This window comes from Xyrauchen texanus, chromosome 10, assembly GCF_025860055.1.
Source record: "Xyrauchen texanus isolate HMW12.3.18 chromosome 10, RBS_HiC_50CHRs, whole genome shotgun sequence".
Lineage (NCBI taxonomy): Eukaryota > Metazoa > Chordata > Actinopteri > Cypriniformes > Catostomidae > Xyrauchen > Xyrauchen texanus.
Window position 1 is genome coordinate 11,265,972 of NC_068285.1, and position 26,991 is coordinate 11,292,962.

The window sequence follows — 26,991 nt, forward strand, 5'->3', positions numbered from 1 at the left end:
ATTCTTCAGGAGAAAACCTTTTTTTCTCTTTTCTTTACTGAAGAATAAATTACCGAGTACATCGTCAATGCTTAAAACATTCCCAAATACTTTCAAACACTTGTACTGAACTCTGAAGTTGACATGGAACAGCAGAATGCATTGCCAAATGTTGTGAGAAGGCCAATATTGCGGTAAGCATCCTCGGCAGTGTCACAAACAATAACAGCTGAAGTTTGTAGCACTTATGTTGCAACCCTGCTACAGAAAAGTGACAGTCAGGTGGAGAAATAGAAAAATGATAAATGGAGGATCTGACCTGTGAACACAGGGGTGAGAAGAGCAGTTCTGGCAATGTTATTTCCGTGGTTTACCACAACCATTTCCTGCTAAGTATTCTAAGGCCTCAAAATTACAGCTTCTGTGCATGCCACTGACTCGCCTTCCTCTTTCATTTTATAGAAGCTGCATGTCTTCAAGTTTTGCCAGGCAACCCTCTCTTTAAAAATATTTACTGACAATTTATGCAAAGGTGCATAAATCTTTGTAATGCATGCTAATGTTTAAGTTTCCTTTATTGGCTTTAACCAGCATATACTTTATATTGTAGCCTGTGTGCATAAAATATATGGAGAAAAGAGCTTCTGCTACTGATCAATGCAGCTGCACGCACTAAAGGCGGCAAATGTTGTTGATTAACAACCGTTTCCTATGAGAGTTTTCCATTTTTCCTCAAGGGGGCGCTTGATGGCCCAGAGGGTAAATGCTCCAATCAGCCACATTAACATTTCTGAACGTTTCGTGTCTTATTGGAGACATTTGAGCACTGAGAAGTATATTTAAAATTAATTTATACTTAATATTTACATTATATGATGATTAAATGAAACGCCTTAGCCAGTGAACATAAACGAATGTGATTGGTCCATCGTAACCAGCGATGAGAAAAGTAACACGTACCATGTGATGATGTGTCTCCTGAGCTAGCATGTTTTTGGGTCCCAAACTGTAACATCTTGCCTTATCTTTTGAAATGTGTTGGCCCTAGTTGATTAAATACCATAAACCTAACTTTCAGCAAATGTTTTTATAATATATACATATACATTTAGTAAAGCCAGTCAATTTTAAATTTAAATGTAGAAGCAAATGCAACTTCATACATAGGCTGCTATTTTAAGTATAATGCTGCCACCCTGGGAAAGTTTTTAGTAGTGCAGTAAAATCTCCTTATCTTTATAGTGAAACTTTAATGTTTATTTAGCCACTAAACTGATTATGAATCAAAATCATGTCAAGTTGATGAGTAAACTCGTGCGTTAATTATTCATGTGCAAAATAATACCCGGGAAAGGAACTGACTTCCAAATTAAAGGCGCAGTGACTATTTTTATTATTATTATTATTATTATTATTACTACATGCAAAAAACATCCCTGTTACTGTTCAGAGATCACCGAAATAGGTGCCATGAAATAATGCACCTGTCTCTGTAACAGCCTCGTCTTGGTAAACAGCGAGAGACAAGATGTCCCGCCAGCCGCAGTCAGATCGCCTCAAGTTTTGCTTTTACAAAACGCTGCAAACATCAATGATAAGACATATGTTCAATAAACAGTTACATTTATTTGCAGGCCTAATAATAATAATCTGAATAAACTGTTCTTCCGACAAAGTAATATTAGCCCAACTGAACGCTGATCATTGATATCATTAATACTGAATGTGCCGTCACGTTTGCGTTTTTACAGCGGAGTTGGACCCATCAGTTTTATAGGAACAATTAAAACAGCATTAAAACATATGACTGCATTTTATGTCACGTGTTAAAAGTCAACTTACCTGTTTAACCTGCTAACAGAAGTGAGAATGCAGCAAACACAGTTGTGGCGGGAATGCAACTTAAAGGAATATTCCGGGTGTTTTGACGTTAAGCTCAATCAACAGCATTTGTGGCATAATACTGACCACCACAAAAAAATTATTTTGACTTGCCCCTTTTCATAAAAAAAAAGCAAAAATCGAGGTTGCAGTGAGGCACTTACATTGGAAGCGAATGTGGCCAGATTTGTTCACATTAAAAAAAACTCACTTTTTCAAAAGCAGAGCCACAAGACATAAACTATATGCATGTAAAAATAATTTTAGCGTGATAAAACCACTTATGAGCCTTTTATTTGGAAAGTTATAGCCACTTGTTCAACTTTGTTGCCATGACGATGTAAAAAAATGCTAAATATTACTGTAAAAAGGACAATTTAAACAACCGCTCAAATAACCAGTGTTGGGCAAGTTACTCTATAAAAAAATGTTATTATTGCTAACTACTAATGACATCTTCTACAATGTAATTAGATTACTGTACTAATTACTCAGTCTGAAAAGTAATTGCATTACTTATTACTAATTACTTTCTAAAACCTTGATCAACCTCGACCAGATTGAAAAATACAAGGATAAACATGAAACTGTTCTTTTAATTCTTTCAAATAAATTATTCATGAACTGGCCAAAGAATTTAAAGGGCCAGCGTTAAATTAGAAAACATAGATTTTAACATAACACGTTAAATTTCGATTTTAAATTCACTATTGATTTATATAGAATTGCTCTATAGACTTTACAGTATTTAACACAATTACATCAGAAGTAACTGTAATTAAATTACTGAAAAACTAAGAGTAATCCCTTACTTTTTTCAAGGAAAAAGTAATTTCATTACATGTATGCATTAGTAATGCATTACACTCAACACTGCAAATAACACACGAGTTTTAATAAAGAATTAAAGTGCTTTTATACAATTATAAGCTTTCAATTTCTGCCTTTAAACCTTCCAAAAAATGCCACATACATCCATTGTCAGTGCCTCACTGTAACGTTAATTTGTGCTTTATTATTATGCCACAAAAGCTGTTGATTGAGCTTAACTTGTATTGAACCTGGAATATTCCTTTAAAAGCAAAATTCATCACATAAATGTCGTTGATGAAATGTATTTATTATGAAGGAAAAACATCTACTGTCATAAAGGACGAAAGAATACATTTAACGTAACATGTAAATCTGACCGTCTACAGATGTGACAACTGCATTTGACAAACTAATATATAACTGTGAATACACTTTTACAACACAGGCAGGGTCGGGCAGTGGCGTTTCTAGCACTATCGCTTTTATAAAGCGACCCCAGCCAGAGGCACAAGGGAGGGAGGCAACTAATGACGGCCATCAAAGCACACAGAAATGTATAACAACACTCTCCTCCTCCTTGTGGGGCGATTTTTAATGTCTTTAGGGTGTGCGGCCTGTTAAAATGTTTGTTTGCTCTCTGACATTTCCACTCGGAAGAAAAATAAAGAAGTTTTTATTGCACTTATAGGACAAAGGTCAGTGTAAATAGCCCACGGAAATGCTGGATGTTTGGTTGTCAGCTGTAAATCAGATTTTTGTTAACTTGATTCATTAGATATTAATAGATCGCTTAAAAGTTAACATTAACACATACAAAAACGATACGCTCTCACGCAAATATATTTACACATCCACGCTGTTGCACAGGCTAAGGGTAGCAGCGTGTTATTTGGGACGTAAACGTGTTGCTGCGCTGGAATTTACATGTTTTGTTCAGTTCACACCCCAAAACTTGACTTTATCTTGAAGAGACTTTTTATCGGGTTTCCCGATAAAAAGGGGCGAGAGGGGGCGAGGAGAACCAGTGTAACCATGACAACTGAGTGGATGTGGAGCACAGCTATTAATGCAGGTCTGTTACAGATGGGTGGGGCACAGGTCACAGGAAACGTCCTCATATCCATAGTCTAAATAAGGAAAACGGTTATTGAGAGACATAGAAATGAGACAATCTTGTTTCGGGGCTCTATGTAGTGCTGTCTGGAGGGACGGTCCTTTGGCGAGCGGTCTTGGGTCGGTGGCGGGGAGTCAGAGGCGTGCTGCGTTCGCTCTCAGATTCGGAAGGAACGGTTTCAGCCTGAGGGGAACCGGGGTCACCCACCAACTCCCGTAGGAACTTGAACTTCGATAGGAAGAGCTGCCACACCACATACCACCCTATAAACAGGACGAAAAGATAAGTTACATTTAATACACCATGTTTGCCTTTCAGTTTTACAGTTGAACTTCAAGAGAGGTAATCTCAAATATGCATGTTTATCTTTATAACCATTGAATGAATTTGATTCTGGCTAATAGTAAAACATTTGCATGCACATGATGATATTGTACAGATTCAACTGGCATTTGCTCAAATAAATTGTGGATTAATGGGGGGGGGGCCTGGGTAGCTCAGCGAGTTGACGCTGACTACCACTCCTGGAGTCGCGAGTTTGAATCCAGGGTGTGCTGAGTGACTCCAGACAGGTCTCCTTAGCAACCAAATTGGCCCGGTTGCTAGGGAGGGTAGAGTCACATGGGGTAACCTCCTTGTGGTCGCTATAATGTGGTTCTCGCTCTTAGTAGGGCGCGTGGTGAGTTGTGCGCGGATGCCGCGGAGAATAGCGTGAAGCCTCCACACAAGCCGTGGTAACGTGCTCAAAAAGCCACGTGATAAGATGCACGGATTGACGGTCTCAGACGCGGAGGCAACTGAGATTCGTCCTCTGCCACCCTGATTGAGGCGAGTCACTTCACCACCACAAGGTCTTAGAGCGCATTGGGAATTGGCCATTCCAGATTGGGGAGAAAAAGGGGACAAAATCACAAAAATAAATAAATAAAAATAAACATGTGGGTACCTGATGAATTACATTTAGATTTTGTCAAGAAATTTGCAAGCAACGAATAGCTACTTTCACACATAAAACCTGTCAAATTGCAGTAAAATTGCCAGATCGAGTTTTCTGGTAAATGTGCAACAGCTTTCCATCTTTAATCTGTTTTGCTATTACGCATACATCAGCATCAAATGCCATTGAACACTGTGACATTATTTGCCAGAAAGGGTTTCGGTCCGGTGTACATCTTGTTTCCGAAGAAGAATAGTTATTTTATCACAAGTAAATGAATCAATTCCTGTTCCTGGAAATGTTTTACAAAGTTCTTAATTTGCTAATATAAAGAGAACCGCTTTAATTTCACTAACTGTCCAATTTGATAAAAACACACAGGCGTTTAAGGGGTTGTTCACCCAAAAAGAAAATCCTCTCATTATTGACTCACCCTCATGGTATCCCAGGTGTGTTTGACTTTCTATCTTCACCAGAATATATTTGAAGAAAAATAGACAAATATCTCAGCTCAGTAGGTCCTTAAAATGCAAGTGGATGGTGATCAGACATTTGAAGCTCCAAAAATCACAGACAGTCGGCATAAACGTCCTCCATATGACTCCAGTGGTTAAATCAATGTTTTTTAAAGCGACACGTTCGCATTTGGTGCGAAAAAATATAAATTTTTAAGTACTTTTTAACTACAAACCATCAGTTCCGGTCATGTGCGACACAGCCGGAAGAGGAGCTCTGTTTACAAGTGAGTAGCAGGAACACTGTACAGAAGCCTCATTGATTTTGGTTAATATCTGTATTTGTATCAGTTTGTTTACTCACAAGGGTGCGTTTGTGTGCTCATCCTGGATGTTTCAACCGAGAGAAGAATGTAAGATTAAGTCCGTAACATGCCAACGCAAATACGTCCACGAGGACCACGTGAACTCAGAGCTCTCATGAAGCTTGCAGGAAGTGCTGGATTATAGTTAAAAAGGATCATGACGCTTTAGAAGACACTAATTGAACCGCTGGAGTCGTACAGGTGACGTTTATGACGATTGTCTGTGATTTTGGAGCTTCAAAAGAGAAATCTCCATCCACTTGCTTTTTAAGGACCTACTGAGCTGAGATATTTTTCAAATTTTCTTCAAAGGTTTTCTGTTGAATAAAGAAAGTCAAACACATCTGGGACACCATGAGGGTGAGTAAAAGATTAGAGAAGGATCAGGGAGTAATTACAGTTGTCAGAACTTTGTGATTGGCCCAAAGCAGACTTCTTACGTCAGCGAGTCCTGACCTCGTACATGCACCGGTTATCTAATGGCTTTGTTCACACATAGCATGAAAACTGAACTTTCCTGGTAATGTTACCAGTGTTAAACTCACATTTTAAAAAAAAAAAAAATTTTTTTTGTCAAAGACGAGACGAAAAGACGCATCATTATGATAATCAAATGTTTTTAATAAAATCATATTTTATTAATTTTTTTAATAATTCAGTTATAGTGTGTTTGGGGATTTCTCCACTTGACAGAGGCGAACATCTGTATAATGAGCATTACTGATGGGTTATTTACCCCAGTCAAACACAACCGATATATGATATTAATCACCTAAATCCACAATAGAAAAGTACGATTACAACTTACTTTATTACAACAATTAACCGGAGGACTCATTTACACGCTAGACAGAATGCATAACTTGTGTTGTGAATACGCCTTTTCCCTAAAAACATGCCACATGCAGCGCAATAAATAACAATAAACTGTCGGAACATGAGAAATTCACAACAGTCACTACTAAAAAGTAGCTAATACTGGAGTAAATTAATTATATGCTATTATTTCAGGTGCTCAGGGTTTTTAGGACAGTTTAATCGTACGTGTTAAACATACTGTATTCATCTTTATTTACAATCTTACTTATCTGTTTGATAAAGGAGTTTTTACATTTTTCGAAATATTTGAATATTCGGTCCATTACAGTTTAATACATGTTTTTTGTTATTTTGCACATCATCATCGACTAAAATATGTTAGTTTTAGCCATTTTCGTCAGAGTAACATTTACTCACTTTAATGAACATGGCATGTTGAAATATTGACAACATTTAAAGGACATTTTCATACTGTTTGAAAATAAATAAATAAATAAATAACTGTGTGAAAATTGCACCTGTTACAACTTCACATTCTGGGAAATTGCCAGAGCTGATTTAACAGTATTTGCCAAGTTGGAATAAATGTGTTAATATTCTAGAAAAGTCTGTTTGTGTGAAAGTGACTAATATTTACGATTAAAATGTAAAACCGTACAGGGACACGCAAATGCTTTGAGTCAAAGTTAACATGAAGCTAACGAAGGACATGTCCGGGTAATATTTCACCCCAAAAATTTTGAGGAAAAATAAGAACTATATTTTGCATAAAGAAAACAAAGCCTATTTTTAGGACAGTAAGATTTTTTGCCATTGAAACATTACTTTCTTGACAACTGAGCACATTTTCACGATTGCCAATGACGATTCTCATTACTGAAAATCATCCGGTCCACAAAAAACATGTTACTAATTTATTCATATTTTAATAATAATAATAATAATATAGTGCTACAAATAAATACAACAAATGTAATACAATAAATTATTTCATTCAATTTAATTTAAATAATATATCCCATTTTTGCATTACAGTAATGAGAATTCTGGATAAAATCGTCAAAGATCTCACAGTGCAAAATATTACAGATTGAGAAGTGTGTTGAGAACCTGCGTAGATCTGATCTGGGCCTTTGAGATGGTGACAGTGCAGCACAACTTCTCAAATGACAGACTGGACATTCCTCACTAATGTAGCAGGTTCCCACAGTACAAACGCAGTCTTTACTGCTACTGCGCTCTGAACACCTGAAGGTAACACTCAGCTCTCAGACAGCTGCAAAAATGAGACGTCCGTGTTGTAATCAAGCCTGCTGACAGTGAACAAACCTGCTCTATTTTTGCAGTGATTGACTGTACTGATAGTGTTCTTACATGGGGCCAAAATTCAAGGCTGTGAACTCGCCGTAGACAGAGAAAGACCTGCAGCAATAGGTGTGACTGTTTCTCAGAAATGTGATAAAGTTCATGACCATTGGATCGTCTCGTGTTGCAAGCCAGCACTGCAAAAAATCGTGCAATTCCTTACATGTTTACATATTAAGACCGTTTAAGGCTGCTACTATATACAGAGGCCCCAAGATGTACTTTTGAACACTTAAGTCACACTTAAAAATGCATAAATGTCATAGTATTAAACTAAACATTAAACCAAGTGGCATCTGCAAACACATTATGCTAGACCTTTTCTGTCCTTCACTTTTCTGATTGATTTTTGCAATGAGTTTTAAGCAACTTGAGGTGATTTTTAGTGGCTGTTTGAAGTCGGTTCTCCTCAAGGCCTTCGTTTTGAATAGTATATATACAGTATATTGCAAGTATTGAAATATTTTTCCTTAACCCCTTGTGCGACCTTCTGGACATAAACCTTCAGTTTTTGTTTTTTCTATCATTTTGGCTGTTAATGCCAATGGCATACATTTTGCCAAAGGTGTTGGTATTTTGGGGGGGATTTTTGATATTTCAACCTCAGTTCCTATACTACACAAAAGAGTTACACTCAGGACCTTCAGGACAAAAAATTTCCCCATTGAAACCCATTAAAACCACAATATTTGATCCCAGTGCCATTAAAGCACAAAATCATTAATTATATGCTATTATGCTTTCATTCTGGAGCCCTCGCTTTAAAATTAAAACATTTATATTTTCCACCAGATGGCGCCATTTTCCTCATGTTTAGCCTATGGAGCAAGTACAAGCTTTTCCCCTATTTTCTGTTTGCTGTATTATAGAGCACTGCAGGGCAATTGAATAAATGATGGAGCTACACTTATGTGGGTGTGTTGGTATGGATGTCAGTGTGTGATTTGTATGTGTGCATTGAGAAATGTGTGTGTGTGTATAAAAAAACAACAGTGGCATTATGTAAACAAACGGGAAATAAAAGGGTTAAAATCCTGAAAATGAATTAATATTTGGTCGTTATGATCAGGACTGATGTTGGTTAAAAAAATTAACTAATTAAAAGTGGAAAATAATATATATTATTATTATTATGGCCGTTTTTGATGTGGACATTTTTGTCCTCGAAGGACCTCTGAGTAACTTATTTTTTATTGATGCACAAGGGTTAAAAAAGGGTGTTTGTGCTCTCTTTCTCCTCAAAATAAATGTCACTTGCTTTGAGATCTTGTATCTATTGCAGTGACATTCACACATTTTTTTAGTGTTCAAATACATTTCAAAGGCATTGGAGCACATGTTGCAGGGTTTGGGGGGTCACTTACCGAAGAGCATGAAGAGGAGGACACATATCAGCGTGGCCACAATCACCAACACGGTCAATCCAACACTCTGCCACATCCTTCCCCCTTCTTTCCTGAGAATCAAACCAAAGCCCCTTTACACATGTGTGCTCTATAGGCTGGGCATGATCTCAATTACACATGTGGATGCCCTACACTCAGTTTGGCATGTCTAATACACAAGGGATAGGTATGATTTTGTCTGATATCATATAGGCCATATTTCTTTTAGCATATGTGATTTCAGAATCAAGCCACAATATATGGTGATATACCATATAAGTAATAAATATCAATTAATATTAAATAAATGTTATTTTTTCAAATTAATGTTACATGTTATTACATGGTATTAATAAAGAAATGACATGTAAATATTGCATATATCATCACAATATCAAAAAAACAAAAGTACTACAGTATTACCATTTCATAACATGACTGTCCCATGCAGGTAGAATACTGTATTTTTTGGTAAGGGTACACATATACCTGTATTAGATAAGATTGTGTGAATTGCATTAGATAATATCACTTGCATTTTATTGCATGTTTGATTTCAGGATTAAGTCATAATATGGTTTTAATCCATAATCCATAAAAATAACATATGAAAAAAAAAATGTCATTGTTGGAATCAAATAATTATTTTATATCTAAATCCAAACAAATGTTATAACTATAAAATAATAAAAAAAAAACTAAGTAATATATATATTTAATTACTCTGGAGTACCATGTAAGCATGGTATTACCATCACTGTACCACGGTAAAGTACTTTTTAAAAAAAAAGGGGTAAGCATTTCATTTAAATGGTATTAATCATATAATATCAAACCATTCATTTTATTTTTCATGTCAGATATCAGGATAGCACTAACACAAACACAGTGGTTTGATGTTGATATCTAACACACATTATGAAACCGTTTATTATTATTATTATGTCGTTCTTGTCACACGGACACTCACAGTTGATCACGTCTTCACGCCGAATCCCGCGGGGACGGAGGCCGGTCACGCGTGTCATGGAGGGATCACAAATATCCTCCTTATCTACATCATTGCGACACTTAAGGAGAAAGAAAATTAAAGAGAAATCAGCGAGCTCCTGTCAACAACACGCTCAATCTGACTCTGACCCGGATGTGCTTCTTCGTGTAACGCGGAGCTTGGAATTGTGGGGATTGTAGTTTACTTTATATGTCTTGACTACTCAAAGACGTCGACTTTTTTCATTTTATTTATTTACTTATGTATTATATTTCGGATGGTAATGAGACTTTTTTATTATTTTCAATATATCCCAATATATATATATATATATATGAGAGAGAGAGAGAGAGAGAGAGAGAGAGAGAGAGAGAGAGAGAGAGAGAGAGAGAGAGAGAGATACACACACTAGCAGCCAAAAGTTTGGAATAATGTTCAGGTTTAGCTGTTTCTGAAGGAAATTGGTACTTTAATTCAACAAAGTGCCATTAAACTGATCACATGGTATAGTCAGGACATTACTGATGTAAAAAACAGCACCATGACTATTTTAAAAAATCAGTTTTGATCAAATCTAGACCATCGGCCATCACTCCAACATTTTATCCTTGAGTAATCGTGCTAAATTGATCATTTGATACTAGAAAATCACTTGTCATTATATCTAACACAGCTGAAAGATATTTGCATCGGTAAATGAAGCTGAACATTGTCTTTGTGTTTGTTTTTGAGTTGTCACAGTATGCAAAAGACTGACATGTCTTAAGGTCAATATTAGGTTAAAAGAAAATGGCAAAAAAAGAAACCGCTTTAGAAACTCATCAGACAATCATTGTTTTGAGGAATGAAGGCCATAAAATGCTTGAAATTGCCAAAAAACAGACGATTTCATACAAAGGTGTAACTACAGTCTTCAAAGACAAAGCACAACTGTCTCTAACAAGGACAGAAAGAGATGTGGAAGACCAGATGTGCAACTAAACAAGAGGATAAGTACATCAGAGTCTCTAGTTTGAGAAATAGACGCCTCACATGTCCTCCGCTGACAGCTTCATTGAATTCTACCCGCTCAACACCAGTTTCATGTACAACAGTAAAGAGAAGACTCAGGAGGACTTATGGGAAGAATTACAAAGAAAAAGACACTTTTGAAACAGAAAAACAAAAAGAAAAGGTTTGAGTGGGCAAAGAAACACAGACATTGGACAACAGATAATTGGAAAAGAGTGTTACGGATCTGAACCCCATTGAGCTTTAGTGGGATCAGCTAGAACAGGGGTGCCCAATACGTCGATCGCAAAGGCAATGCTGGTAGATCGCACAAAATTTAAATGTAGGCTACTTTCGTTAAATTTTAATAAAAATAAATATAATGTCTTTCCTTCTTTTAGTTTCTGTCTGACTTGCACTTGAGGAGTAAATATCGACCAGGCGAGGTTTTGTTTATTCAGTTGCCATGACAACTAGGTTTGCACATACGCGCCTTCCAAGGACTTCTAAGAACAGAGCGTGAAATTGCGATGCTACTGCCCGGATTAGGCAAAACTGTCTGATTCTATACAGTTTTGACCCCCATCTGAGGGTTGTCCCCCCCTAAAATATCATTAAAATATGTGTAATGTAAATAATATAATGATATATTCTTAAAATAATTGTTTAAGAAATAAAATGATACAAATCCAAATGGGGCAACAACAAAAAACCCCTTGGTGTCCCCTTCAAAAATTGCTCTTGAGAATTGTTATGTTTATTGTCCCCCCCAACATGTTGATGAAATTTTCGCCCCTGGTTTTGCCTAATCCGGCCAGTAGCGTCGCAATTTCGCGCTCTGTTTTTAGAAGTCCTTGGAAGGCGCGTATACGCAAACCTAGTTGTCATGGCAACTGAATAAACAAAACCTTGCCTGGTCAATATTTACTCGTCATCAGAATAAGGTAAATGCCCTGGCTATTGTAATCTATTGTGCTGTAGGTGTTTTGGGTTTAGTGTTAAAACTGAATGATATCAACATTGAACATTATTATATATTTTTTTTATTAATTAGAAGATGAATTCCATGTAGGGATATATGCCGTAGTCCCAACAAGCATTTTCTTATTTTAAATGAAACTGTGTTTATTTAGTTGATAGAACTTATTGAGTTGGTCATTTAAAAGTAGATCATCACACAAAAAAGTGTGGGCACCCCTGAGCTAGACTCTAAGGTGCGTGAGACGTGCCCGACAAGACAGTCACATCTATGAACAATATAATAATCTAATTGTAATAGTTATAATTAATGTCCTGACTACACATTGTGATCAGCTGAATGCCACGTTGGTGAACGAAAGTACCAATTTCCTTCCGAAAGATCAAAATCGGTGCATTATTCCAAACGTTTGCATGTTTAGGATATTAGCTTTTTCATAACAAATACCAGTTTTTTCTTTTTTATTTTAGAAAAGACTATCAACATCAATCTAACCACAGTAATGTGAAGCCACCCATAGTCTTACATAATGGCCTTGTCATCGCAAATGCCACTGTTAAACAAAGCTAGAACAAAGGTAAACTTTCATAGGCATTTACAGTTTGAAGCGCTTGAAACTTCCATGACTTATGGACAAGTTATTGACAACGTTTCCTCCTGTTCTAACTGGAGTTTGCCTTTGGATATTTGACAGGTTACTTAAAACAATAGGCATGTCCTGCTGAACTCACATCATCCTTGCTTAAATACAATGTCCAAACAAACTCATGCAGTTACAGTCTCCAGTTACCTTTACCGCTTTTTGCAAGGTGGGGGATTTTGGCTAGTGAAAATGCTGATTGACCGTGGAAAACTATTATCCACAGTGGCTGGTGAGCCAAACTGTTAATTATCAACCCTGCTTGTATTACTTTAGACTTTGATGCTTTCAAGTCATATCGTAATGATCGTATTTACGAGTTCTGTGCACATGATCACCACCACAAAGTTGTTATTACGAGTGGGAGACTCTGGAATTTCGTATTACCCCAGACATTCCGAGTTGGGGCGTGACAATTTAAGAATTTGTTACTGGTAATAATTTCGTTTTGCTTGTGTATTTTGACGGTGCAGTTCAGTCTGAAAGCATTTTTTCTACTGTTATTCGAAAATAAAGATAAAGTATGCCATCAAATAAGACTCATTTAGCTGGTTTCTGAGGTGACAGTCTTGTGCAATAAAACTACATTTCCCATCGTTACAAAGCTGCACGAGAATGATAAACTTGACGTATAAGGCATTAATAACTCAACTACATTTTACATTTGCATGTAGTCATTTAGCAGACACTAAGCGACTTACAAGTGAGACACATAGCAAGCAATCTGTCATACAAAGTTTAACAACATCTGCAGTATAAGACTGCCAAGATCTCACAGTGGCTGGAGTAGTAAAGATGCTAGCACAGAAGAAAGAGGCAGTCAAGGATTGTGCAGTGATACATGCAATTAGGGTGGGTTGGTTAAGTGCTCGCCAAACAGATGTGTTTTCAGCTGGTTCTTGAATGTTGAGAAGGTAACAGCAGATCGTGTGGAGGTTGTAAGTTCATTCCACCACAGAGCAGAGGAGCAGAGAAAGTGAATGATCATGAAATAGACTTTGAGCCTCTTTGTGATGGGACCACCAGGCATCACTCATTCACAGACCGAAAGAGAGCGAGTTGGAGCATAGACCTGAGGAAGTTCCATTGGCTGTCCTGAAAGCCAGAGTCAAAGCCTTAAATTTGATGTGGGCAGCTACTGGTAGTCAGTGGAGTGAAATTAAGAGTAGGGTACATGAGCCCATTTTTGCTGATTGAAGACCAGACGTGCTGCTGCATTCTGGATCATCTGTAGTGGCTCCATTGTGTTAGCTGGAAGGCCAGCCAATGGAGCATTGCAATAGTGCAGTCTTGAAATGACCAGGCTTGGACCAGGAGCTGTGTAGCATATTCAGATAGGAAAGGTCTGATATTCCTGATGTTGTAAAGCGTGAATCTGCAAGACTCAGGGCGGTTGATGAGATGTGTGCAGTGAAAATATGCTGGTCATTTTCCACCACTTCCAATTTCCGTGCTGTTCTGAAGTGCGTTTTCCAAAAGCTACGCTAGCCAACTATGGTCACAAGTTTCATCATTACCAGTATATTGAAACTATTTGCCATTTCCCGAAACCGTTCTCCACCTGTGGTTACAAGCATAGTTCTTTGTTAGTTTGTGGTGTCGACGTCATTGATTTCGCAGCAGCTGGGGTGTGATCTATTCAGAGTATTCACCTCTATGCCCTATTGCTTTCAAAGACCTCACAATCAACTCTGAGAGCTTTGAAAGACTTGAAGTTGTGGTGCTGCAGTTTGAAACGATCTTCCAGCATGACTGTCACAATTGTTCTCCCTTCGAAGTCATTATTTATGCCATTTGGAATGTAGGATTGGCTTCGTTTTCATGCAGAAAGGGTGAGTTATTTTTTATTTACAAGCGAATATCCTGGTTACAGAATTTTCCAAAGAGCAATTTCACGTATGCTATATACACTCACCTAAAGGATTATTAGGAACACCATACTAATACTGTGTTTGACCCCCTTTCGCCTTAAGAACTGCCTTAATTCTACGTGGCATTGATTCAACAAGGTGCTGAAAGCATTCTTTAGAAATGTTGGCCCATATTGATAGGATAGCATCTTGCAGTTGATGGAGATTTGTGGGATGCACAGCCAGGGCACGAAGCTCCCGTTCCACCACATCCCAAAGATGCTCTATTGGGTTGAGATCTGGTGACTGTGGGGGCCATTTTAGTACAGTGAACTCACTGTCATGTTCAAGAAACCAATTTGAAATGATTCGAGCTTTGTGACATGGTGCATTATCCTGCTGGAAGTAGCCATCAGAGGATGGGTACATGGTGGCCATAAAGGGATGGACATGGTCAGAAACAATGCTCAGGTAGGCCGTGGCATTTAAACGATGCCCAATTGGCACTAAGGGGCCTAAAGTGTGCCAAGAAAACATCCCCCACACCATTACACCACCACCACCAGCCTGCACAGTGGTAACAAGGCATGATGGATCCATGTTCTCATTCTGTTTACGCCAAATTCTGACTCTACCATCTGAATGTCTCAACAGAAATCGAGACTCATCAGACCAGGCAACATTTTTCCAGTCTTCAACTGTCCAATTTTGGTGAGCTCTTGCAAATTGTAGCCTCTTTTTCCTATTTGTAGTGGAGATGAGTGGTACCCGGTGGGGTCTTCTGCTGTTGTAGCCCATCCGCCTCAAGGTTGTGCATGTTGTGGCTTCACAAATGCTTTGCTGCATACCTCGGTTGTAACGAGTGGTTATTTCAGGCAAAGTTGCTCTTCTATCAGCTTGAATCAGTCGGCCCATTCTCCTCTGACCTCTAGCATCAACAAGGCATTTTCAGCCCACAGGACTGCCGCATACTGGATGTTTTTCCCTTTTCACACCATTCTTTGTAAACCCTAGAAATGGTTGTGCGTGAAAATCCCAGTAACTGAGCAGATTGTGAAATACTCAGACCGGCCCGTCTGGCACCAACAACCATGCCACGCTCAAAATTGCTTAAATCACCTTTCTTTCCCATTCTGACATTCAGTTTGGAGTTCAGGAGATTGTCTTGACCAGGACCACACCCCTAAATGCATTGAAGCAACTGCCATGTGATTGGTTGATTAGATAATTGCATTAATGAGAAATTGAACAGGTGTTCCTAATAATCCTTTAGGTGAGTGTATGTATAACACAACATGCATGTTAATGGTTTTCACCCATATAAAAAGCTATCTGTACTGTACATACAGTATATGCAACATGTCTGCAGTACTTTGAGTATATTGCCAGAAAAGCACTATGTAAGTGTACAATTCATTCATTTACATATTTCAAAATATTACACTTTCATATATGTAAAACATAATTTAACAACATGCTGTTATTAAAACATTAGATCATCATTTTAGTATCCCTTTAGAGTCATACAGCGTTTAACACAAAAAGGCTGTAATTCTCCCTCAAGCTGCATTTATCCATTGATTTGCACTTTGATTATTAAACTGAGTAAATTATAATTAAATCAATAAATGAATGATTATATATCTATCATATTGAATAACATTCATAATGCAGTTATTCGTAGTACACCGATTACACATTATACATTTTAGATCATTGCATACTGCATACATGTTAATTCAATTATCAAAAATGAATGAACTGAATTATTAAATTGAAATATTCCATATTCCATGTAGGCCATCCATTTAACAAAGATTTGCTTTGTTTGATGTAGTGGAAAATGACAAGGTTATTTACAAGGATATTTTTGTAAATGCATGTGGCAGGGCGGAGGGCGGGGTCGGGTTGTGATCATACACACCCGCTCCCTTATCAGGCTAATCAAGCCTCCGAGAGGGATAAAGGCCGACGAGTCTATAGAAAGAAAACAGCACAGACACATTTTAACAGTACATTGATTTATAATATTCCAAGAAAAATGTCTTGTTTGAGTATTTTAAAGCCGTATAAAGAATATTTTTAATTAATAGTTCACACAAACATTACAATACTGTCACCATTTATTCACACTCATGTCTTTCCAAACCCCATGTTGACTTTCTTTCTCCGTTTAAACAAAATACAATGTTATGAAGGATGTTCACACACACTGCCTTTTTTACATACACTGAAACCAGGGGGTGCCAAACTCAAAAAGGGAAAACAGCACCATGAGAAAGTCTGTGTAAAGTAGTCTGTGTGCTATATTCAGGGCTGGACGGGTAATCTGTCATAACGGCATTTTCCCGGTGGGCCGAAGCACTTTGTGGCCGATCAGGGGCGGAATGGCCATTGGGAGTACCGAGTGGGCTGGTGGGTCGGCTGCGAAATGTGCTGAATGGGCCGTCATAAGCTAAAATGAGCCGTTGCGTTATGCAGAACGGACCACAAAACGTTGCCGCGATATGCAGAAAAGGACAGCGAACACCCGCCCCCTCCACGCCTCCACTCAACAAGTTTTGTGCCAGTTGACATTGCCGATTTCTCTTCCCAGTCCAGCCCTGGCTAAGTCTTCTGAAGCCATATGATACCATGCATTGTTTCATGGTGTCTATTGTCCTTTTAGGAGGCTGACAGACCCTTGTAAAAAGACTTATCTCCTTTTGTGTTCCAATGATGAACGTTATACAGGATTGGACCAACATGAGTGAGAAAATGTTATTATTCAGCTAATTATTCTCCTACCTTCTTCTCTGCAATCTCCTCCTCCAAAGGAACAGTGTTGTGAGTCTTGTGGTCTGTCACAGAGCAGATCAAACACACACACGTCTGATCATCTCTACAGAACAGCTCCAGAGGTCTCTCATGTTTCAGACACATACACTCTTCCAGATTATATAGAGGATCGGTCAGTTTGTGCTTTTTTTAATCCTGCCACTCTCAAATGAGGCTCCAGGTGAGTTTCACAGTAAGAGCTCTGACACATCAGACACGACCTCACAGCTTTCAGCTTTCTTTCTACGCAGATGTCACACAGAACAGCAGGTTTACCTGGGTGATTTTTCTTTTCGTAGTGATCAACCAGCTCTCTGAGTGTTGTGTTAATCTTCAGATTAGGTCTTTGGTTGAATTGTTCTTTACAGTATGGGCAGATGCAGTCCTGACTGTTGTCCCAGCACTTATCCAGGCAGGTCTTGCAGAAGTTGTGTCCACATGGAGTGCTGACTGGATCAGTGAACACGTCCAGACAGATTGCACACTGAAGCTCCTCAGTCAAGGGACCACCAGAGGATGACATTACTGAAAGAGACATGATGAGTATATACCCTAACATTCCTAAACCGCAGTTTTATAATTAGACGTATCATATGAGGAGATTGAATTAGTCTGTTATGCACTTTCAAATTGTTTTTTTTCTGGGTGAGTGACTTACATGGGAGTTTATCTTTACTCCTGGTCTCTCCTCCCTTCGGTGATATTGGTGATGATGCTGCAATTGCACTTTCAGTCTTAAAGCCCATTGAAAAAATAAAAAAAGAAAGAATAATAAATGTTTCCACTGTGCATGTGTTTCCTTATTCTTCACGCCATTATTTAACATCCACTCATTTAAAAGAGCACATTTAACCCTAATCGCATACATCATATCTTTATTGACCTGGGACCTCATTCCACCCCTGTAGGTACATTTTTTGGAGCTGTGCACACACCTCTTTAGTATTCCTTATTGTCTCTTTTATAAGTAATGTAACACACACACACACACACACACACACACACACACATATATATATATATATATATATATATATATATATATATATATATATATATATATATATATATGGAGTGGCGGTGGCATAGTGGGCTAAAGCACATAACTGGTAATCAGAAGGTTGCTGGTTTGCTCCCCACAGCCACCACAATTGTGTCCTTGAGCAAGACACTTAACTCCAGGTTGCTCTGGGGGATTGTCCCTGTAATAAGTGCACTGTAAGTCGCTTTGGATAAAAGCATCTGCCAAATGCATAAATGTAATTGTATGTATGTATATATATATATATATATATATATATATATATATATATATATATACAGTATATAATGGTTTAAGTACCAAAATGAATAGGGTCATTAGAGACTATAGGTATGTAAGAGTCTCTATTTTTATTATAATTTCATATCTATTTAAGTTTACTGTCACATGATATACATTTCTTTGCTTATTACAAGAGAAATAAGTGCTAGTACTCATACAAATAAATATTAGATCATGTTGATTTTCTATGCAACAATGGATAAATGACACATACATCCAGTATTATACATGCTATTTCTTAATAAAGGTGGTGCTGATGTTTCAGTGATTGACTTGATTTACATTTTATATTGCTGTTTGATGAAGAAGCAACGTGGAAGTAAACTATAGCGAGTGTAACACGTGAAATGTATGATATGACCAAGGACGGATTATGACTTGGCCAGTTATCTTCAAGGGCCCCCCTCCACCCAAAGTTGTTGAGTGGGGTGGGGGTTAATTGTTCATGCCCAAAAGGGTTTTCAAACGGGGTGGTGTCACCAAACTGGAACACGCAGCCTTAAAGCCCAGGGCACCCCCGGGCAGTCAAGGGCCCCTGGGCACTGGCCCCATTGGCCCGGTCGGTAATCCGTCCCTGGATATAACTATTGTCATTTGGGTGTACTACTGAAATTAAGTTAGACTCAATAAGTGCTTGAGGCAGCATTCAGTCTATCAAACACTATCCGTTTCAAGTCATGTGACCTAATGACAATGCATCCCAAACTTTAACCTCACATTCAATCAAATGACATGCAATTATGCAATTCAGATATCAATTGGTATTGGTTTCACTTTATTTATTTATTTACGTTTTCCTTTACGGTGCTCCTCATCTGCAGACTATCATCTTCCTGCCTGATCTGCTTGTTCTCCTCTCGAAGTCGTTGCACCTCCATCTGCAGCCTTTTACACTCCTCTGTGATCTTCTTCACCTCTCTATCATCAAGACTGGAGGACATCTTATTGCTTTCGACTTCAGTGGGCATCTCAATGACACAGATCAGCTTGGAGTCCATCAGATCCACAGGCTTGGCATCTTTCCATGCTTCCTCGATGTCGGTCATATGAGGCGGTGCCAGCAGAGACCTTATCATGAACTTGTGTTTGCCTTTACAATTCGGGTCATAATCAAACGGTTGCAGCATTATGGAGACGTTGATCGAAGCTCCGGCATCAATCACTCCATTGTTTGGCCGCACACAGTATCTGCGCGGTGCAGTGGTCATTACTTTAAAGCACACATTTCGGTCTGTAGGATTAGTAAGCTTTAGTGTGCTGGTCACCACTTCTGTAAATGGACCTCGGAATCTCAGTTCGTACCGAGGCTCTAAAAGCAGGACCTGATTTGGGCTAGCCATCTCCGGGGTGCTTCCAATGCGAATGCTGAGCGCTGAAGTCCGCTTGTGGCTGCTGGTGGTGACGGGTTGAAATAGAAACTACACAAGACAATGGAGAAAAGCTAACAGTGTCAACAAATCCAACTTTAGGCGTGCAAAAGGAACACAGTTTCACTTAAGTTTCGGTTTCACTGAACACGTTGGCAGATTTCATATGAGGAACAAGCGAGCTGGACTACATGGGATGGGACACAATCAGAACAACCTAAAATAAGCGCCTTGCCACATCAAAAACCTCCGTGAAGTTGGCTTGGCACCCATATAATTACATCATTACCGGATCTATAGCGTTCGTTAGTGCTGATTTGTGCCGCAAACAATTACTGTGTGTGCTGGTTCGGCTATTAGACATTGTTTTGTTGGCGGTGTGACGTCACATTCCACCCATGTGTTCCAAATCGCCCGAACCGGTGATGTTCGTTTGTGCCGTTAAAAGAAACACTGGCACAAATGGAGCACAAACGAATGGCACCGATTTGGAGAGATCTGGACCACATGTGGTGGAAGGTGACATCACACAGCCAATAATAATAATAATAATAATAATAATAATAATATAATAGGCCTATCTTAAATACTGAACCAGCACAAACATCACTTTTTCCCGGTACAAATCAGCACAAATGAATGCTCTAGATCTGGTAATTATTTAATTATATGGGTTGCCAACTTCACGGAGGTTCACCACCTCAACCAAAAAAAAAATTGTAAAAAACAAATTGTGTAATTTAACAATTTATCAAAAAATAAATAAATAAATAAATAAAAAATAAACATTACGTCACATTCATACCATCCCACGTAAAAAAATATTATCCATTCCGTCTATGAGAAAGTTTCGCCAAATACCGCGTCACTCATGGCAGTCTCACGTTCATTCCAATGGGGAGAGCGAGCGACCATAACCAAGGGGGCGGAGCTTAGCGAAGGGTAAATTATGAGCTTAATTTGATTGATCAGTATAAAATACTAAAGTATACTAAATAATTACAAAATGTAACATATAGAAAGCTGGCCATCTAAACGCAATACATCTCTATCTCTCTCTCTCTCTCTCTCTCTCTCTCTCTCTCTCTCTCTCGTGCACACACACACACACACACACACACACACATACTTTAGGGATAATTTAGGAAGTAACCAAGTAACCTTTATTTAACCAGGGTAAAAACATCTAGGCATCAATCATTGTAATAACTTTTAATAAGTGGTTATTTTGAATAAGCATTCATATATATATATATATATATATATATATATATATATATTATTATTACTAATAAAGTCCTAAATCAACTTTTTCCTGATTTAATGATGAATCACACACTTCTCTTGGCTCATTAGCTGTAACAAGCAATAACTTGAAACCAAAATAAAGCCTAAAGAAACAAACTGTACGGTTCAAACATTTTAATATGCTAATCACTCTTGCATGATCACAATATTTTTGTCCTAGTTACAGTACAGTATGAAGATTTTATGCAATTTTCAGAAGTGTCCAGCAGAGGAGGCCATTTACTCAAAATGAGTGAAACTGTCACCTGTGAAACGCCTGTAGATATGGGACACACCAGCAGTGGAGGAGTTTTAGTTGTTGTGGTGTTTTCTTTTAAGTGGTTATTGTTATCCGTACCCTTAGTGCAGCCCATATGGATTTAGACTTATTAGGCCTACTATTATTATTATTGGCACAAATACTCCAAAAATAGACTTTTATTACAGAGTAACAAAGCCGAGGTGTTGCATAGAGCATCTAAAACTACACTTCAGAATCATGCCTGTTTAATACAGTTTCAGTTCCCCCTTATCTCTTTGAGTGACAGCCTCTTCATCCAATGAAATCGTCTTATGCCTCTTCCTTCTAGTTTGTCACCCTTGACCCCAACTTGCTACAATGATGTCAACAGCATGACTATTTTATTTTCTATGTATAAAACACACTGTAATCATTTCATATGGTTACATATTTTATATTGACTAACTATCATTACTTCCTGCATTCATTTGATTAGTATATTAAATGATTTCTCTTATTACAGTCATTGGTTACACACATTCTTAATGGAGAGTTAGTGCACATATATCATCTGCCTTTTTAGTACACCAGCTCTGCTGTTATTAAAACATTACATCATCCTTTTAGTATCCCCACACACATCTCCTTTAGAGTCATACAGAGTTTAACACAAAAAGGTTTTAATTCTCCCTCAAGCTGCATTTATCCATTGATTTGCACTTTGATTATTAAACTGAGTAAATTATAATTAAATCAATAAATGAATGATTAGATATCTAACATATTGAATAACATTCATAATGCAGTTATCCTCTCTCTCTCCCCCTATTTTTCATTATTGTTTCCCTCCCCCTGTCCCCTCCCAGATACAGGAAGGTGGGGATGACCTGTCGGCAGACGGGGCATAAGGCATGCCCTCCCCCAGGGAAAGGGGGGGGGGGTTATGTCATGCCGGGGGCTCCCTGGCCTGAGAGAACGAGGGAGGAATGTGGCAGGGCAGAGGGCGTGGCCGGGTCATGATCCTACACACCCGGCCCCTAATCAGGCTAATCAAGCCTCCGAGAGGAATAAAGGCCGACTGCGGACGGTGGTGTGTCAGAGAGAGAGCGTTTACGGGCAGCTGTCCGACACCTTTGTGTGTTTGTGTCTTTTGGTTTATTTCATCATTAAACTATTATTTATATTGTCAAGCAGGATCTCCTTTTCCTCCTTTCCATTGAACTGCTTTACACTGGTGTCGAAACCCAGGAAGGAGGAGGGATACGCCGTAGTGGAGTTCTCGTCGCTACCATCCACCCCAAAGGATCAGCCGCGGCCATCCGCGGGGGACGGAAGAGACCGGCCGCCTGGAAGCGGAGGAACGGCCGTGAACTGCGAGGGGAGAAGGGGCTCCTAACCGACCGCCTGGAGCGGGAGAACCACTGCCAGGGGTGGGGAGACCCCTTCTGTTCCCTGAGAACGCGGCGGAGCATTCCGTCCGCCAGGGGCTGGAGGACTGCCTCCGATCCGCCCGGGGAGGCGTGGCTGTCGTCCGTTAGAGAGCAGAGGAGTGGCCGAGGACCAAGCTACGGCATATCAGAGAACCGGCGAGTAAGTGTTTTTTTTTTTTTTTCTCTCTCCTCTCTCTCTCCCCCTATTTTTCATTATTGTTTCCCTCCCCCTGTCCCCTCCCAGATACAGGAAAGTGGGGATGACCTATCGGCAGACGGGGCATAAGGCACGCCCTCCCCCAGGGAAAGGGGGGGGGATTTCCTGAGAGAACGAGGGAGGAATGTGGCAGGGTGGAGGGCGGAGGGCGGGTTCGGGTTGTGATCCTACACACCCGGCCCCTAATCAGGCTAATCAAGCCTCCGAGAGGAATAAAGGCCGACTGCGGACGGTGGTGCGTCAGAGAGAGAGCGTTTACGGGCAGCTGTCCGACACCTTTGTGTGTTTGTGTCTTTTGGTTTATTTCTTCATTAAACTATTATTTATATTGTCAAGCTGGTTCTCGCCTCCTCCTTTCCATTGAACTGTTTTACAATGCATTTAAAATCAATGAGGACACACAGGCTAAGGTCAGTCTGGTAAAGAAAAGGGCTGCATCCAAACTAGGGTGAATAACTCTCTTGAAATGTTGTACAAGAATCTTTCTAAAATAAGTTCTTGGTACATAAACAACAGTTTTGTCCCAGCCTGTATGCATGGGCGTATAGTTTCAGTTTGTTATTCATTTTCACTCCCAATAGTTGGTTAGTCCGAGGTTTCCATGCTTTGAATATTTCCTTGACACATGAATGTGAACACAGGACATTTGTTTATTCAGGTTAATTCCCAATAGCTGCTAATGTTTAGATAAAGGCAACAGATAAGGATCAAATATCTTAACCTGACAGAATCGCTTGTGATTACCTGAATGTCTCATTGTTAACTTGTGCATGTGCAATAACCAGTCTCTTCACGCTATATGACAGTTTTTGCCTGGAGATGACGATCAAACAAAAGATCAAATCTAGAAGCCAAAAAAACTCACAAATGTTGTTTTTGCACAGATTTGATCCTGCCGATTGTTTACTCTATATCAAGGTAGGCAAAGAAGTATTGAAACATTTTGTAGTGCAGTGACATAGCTAGTGGATGTCCTGATTTGACACTTAAGACTCAGTTCTACAAACATTTTGGCTTTTGCCAACCGCATTCATGTTCTGAATGGAAAAGAGAAAATGAGAGAGAGAGCGGGAAATTATTTTTCTAAAAATTTCCTCCACCACAATATTGTGATAAGTGTAAAAGTAGGTCTACTGAAACATGGCGCTATGATAAGGATCGAGGATATCTGAAGTGGAAACATTGATTCACCCCCTTCGTTATGCTAAAACAGTGGCTGTGTGTGATAAAACAGGAAATGTAGGTGCCATCAATGTCATATGATATTGACTGTTTGACTAGAAGACTGACATTTGGTATCTGCCACAATGGGAGTCAAATACATCTTGAGTTTCCAATGGAAGACCCAAGGATGCCCATAGGAGTAGAGTCACAAAACCGGGTGTCACACAGAAAGGTGGAGAATTACACAAGGGTTATGAAAACTAATGTCTGGCATCTTTTCCATCCAGACAGACACACCCCATCATTAACAGGTCATCATTACAGCATGCAGAAAACTTCAGAGCAATTCATTTAATTGAATGAAGTGAACTGAATATATATTGCAGAATTAAAGCTGGAGAATGTGGTGGCTATTGGGTGTAGCCAAAGTACCCCTCAAGGCAAGTCAGTTCACTCTATCTTCACTCTATCCCTCTGCCATCTTTGGAACGATCCCGGGCAAACTGGGCAGCTATTTTCAATGTAAACTAGTGGCATAAAAGCACAGCTCCCCTCCACTTGAATGGGGAAAGACCGAAATCTCCATAATGGTAGGTCAATGTTACATTCAAAGGAAATGCTTAAAATCAGCCGTAAAATCTGACAACAAATGTATAGTAAATTGTGCTTCTTTGGCTCAGATTATGCTAAAAATATATAACTAAATAAATAAATAGATGCAGGCCGGTTCAGCTAATCCGCACACCGATTGGCTCTTTAACCCGTTAGGCGAGACTTCCTTTTCTACATCCTTTGGGAGTGCCAATTTATTATCCCATTTATTTTAATAACAGTGGTCTGTCTCAGGCTAAGTAGTCTCTGGTGTAGCGTTCAATCAGTGAGTGAAATTAACAATGAATTTCAAGGAGGTCAACTTTTTTTTTTATGGTAATTTTTCAGGGCGCAAACTGTTGAGACTTGCCAAAACAAAATTGTAATTTGGCTCCACTAGCGCTGGCCAAACGTCAAAGATCTTAAAGTAAAAATGATTCGCTGTGTTCATATTACTCATGCTAATACGCTGTTATTGTGTAACATCAATTACACCATTAGTCAAACATCAACTTAACATCCTCCGAGATTAATTCTACCAAAAGTGAAAATGCTCTGATCATCTAGCCCAGGGGTGTCAAACTCAGTTCCTGGAGGGCCACAGCCCAGCCTTGTACTAACATGCCTTCTTGTAATCTTCAAGCACTCTTGAAGACTTTAATTAGCAGCTTCAGGTGTGTTTAATTAGGGCTAGAGCTAAACTCAGTTGGACTTTGGCCCTCCAGGAATGTCCACACTAATGCATTTTCGTTTGAATTGACAATGCATTGATTATGCAAAGTTTACACCCCTAACCACACCGAAACTGACTTTTATGGCACCGAGAATGAAGACTTTCGAAAATTCTCTTCGTAACCGCATACTTGGAAAACAATGAAAACAATTTGTAAAGTTTTCAAACATAATATATGGGATATAACCCATATCTTTGACCTGTAGAAAACAAAAAAAGAGGTTAGGTAGAATGTTAGCCTCAGTCGCCATTCACTTCCATTGCATTTTTATTTGACATGCATTTAAAGCGAATGGTGATTGAGGTGGTCCGTCCCAAACATCTCCTTTTGTGTGCCAGGGTGCAAAGAAAGTTTGCAGTTTATGTATAAAGTTTGCATAATGTAAAGTTGTTTTGAAGATATATATGTTGATATGGAAATCCATAATATAGTTGTAAACAATGACAGCAACCTACTTGTCGAAGTTCAGCAGCACTGATGCATTTGATACCATTGAGGAACAGCAAGCACCAAAAGACGTGGTAGGGATGGACGCATCGACCAAAAATGATCGATACTTCCGATACACATTTGTATTGAGAGGATTGACCCTTACATGAAATGCAGATTCTAAGAATGGCAAAAATAAATACATAAATACAAAAAATACAATTATTAAATAATCAATTTATCATTTGTTTATATGGAAATGCACATAATAGGGCTAATCCTCGAAATGAAAAAAAAAATCTATATTAGCAAATAGTTGCAACTATTAAAATAGAAACTATTTAATCTCATTTTAACATGCAGAAATGCTGTTTAAGTTGATTTAAATTAAAAGTTGTTGCATTGATTATGTTCTGCGATTCCTGTTAATAAATGACACCAAGGCCTTCACTTAAAATATATAACAATTGTGGCTTTTAAGTATAATATTTAAAATAACTCATTTTAGAATTAACTATTTAATAAAGGTATCGTAATGGTACTGGAACTGATTGCAGATATTGGCATTGATAATGCAGGACATTGGATTGGGAAGAAAATCAGTCACTACAAATTGGGACCTCAACATAGGCCTGAAAATTACCAATAGAAATTCCTTTAAAAAGTTGACCGACTCTGAAATATATGGTATAATACACACACCGTTAATGATGATAATGATTACAATGAATGTCAACTATAGTACCTGGGACATTTTGTGAGGTGGTAAATCAGGGGAAGTGAAACAGACTGATTCCACTGTGGTGTTTTCATTGTGCTGAAGAGGT

General features: G+C 38.7%; 2 protein-coding genes across 2 annotated transcripts; both read right to left on the reverse strand.

The window, feature by feature from the left end:
• Positions 1-2,964: 2,964 nt before the first annotated feature.
• LOC127650207 (small integral membrane protein 13) lies at positions 2,965-10,263 on the reverse strand. The gene is made up of 3 exons (XM_052135474.1): positions 10,084-10,263; positions 9,093-9,184; positions 2,965-4,050 (listed from the first exon to the last, which is right to left on the reverse strand). The coding sequence occupies exons 2-3, from the start codon at positions 9,166-9,168 to the stop codon at positions 3,860-3,862; spliced, it is 267 nt and encodes an 88-aa protein (XP_051991434.1). The 5' UTR covers positions 9,169-9,184; positions 10,084-10,263; the 3' UTR covers positions 2,965-3,859.
• Positions 10,264-19,287: 9,024 nt separating this feature from the next.
• Positions 19,288-26,991, reverse strand: LOC127650201 (vesicle-associated membrane protein-associated protein B/C-like). Its single transcript, XM_052135467.1, has 2 exons — positions 26,910-26,991; positions 19,288-20,122 (listed from the first exon to the last, which is right to left on the reverse strand). Exons 1-2 carry the CDS (start codon positions 26,916-26,918, stop codon positions 19,484-19,486), a joined length of 648 nt encoding a protein of 215 aa, XP_051991427.1. The 5' UTR covers positions 26,919-26,991; the 3' UTR covers positions 19,288-19,483.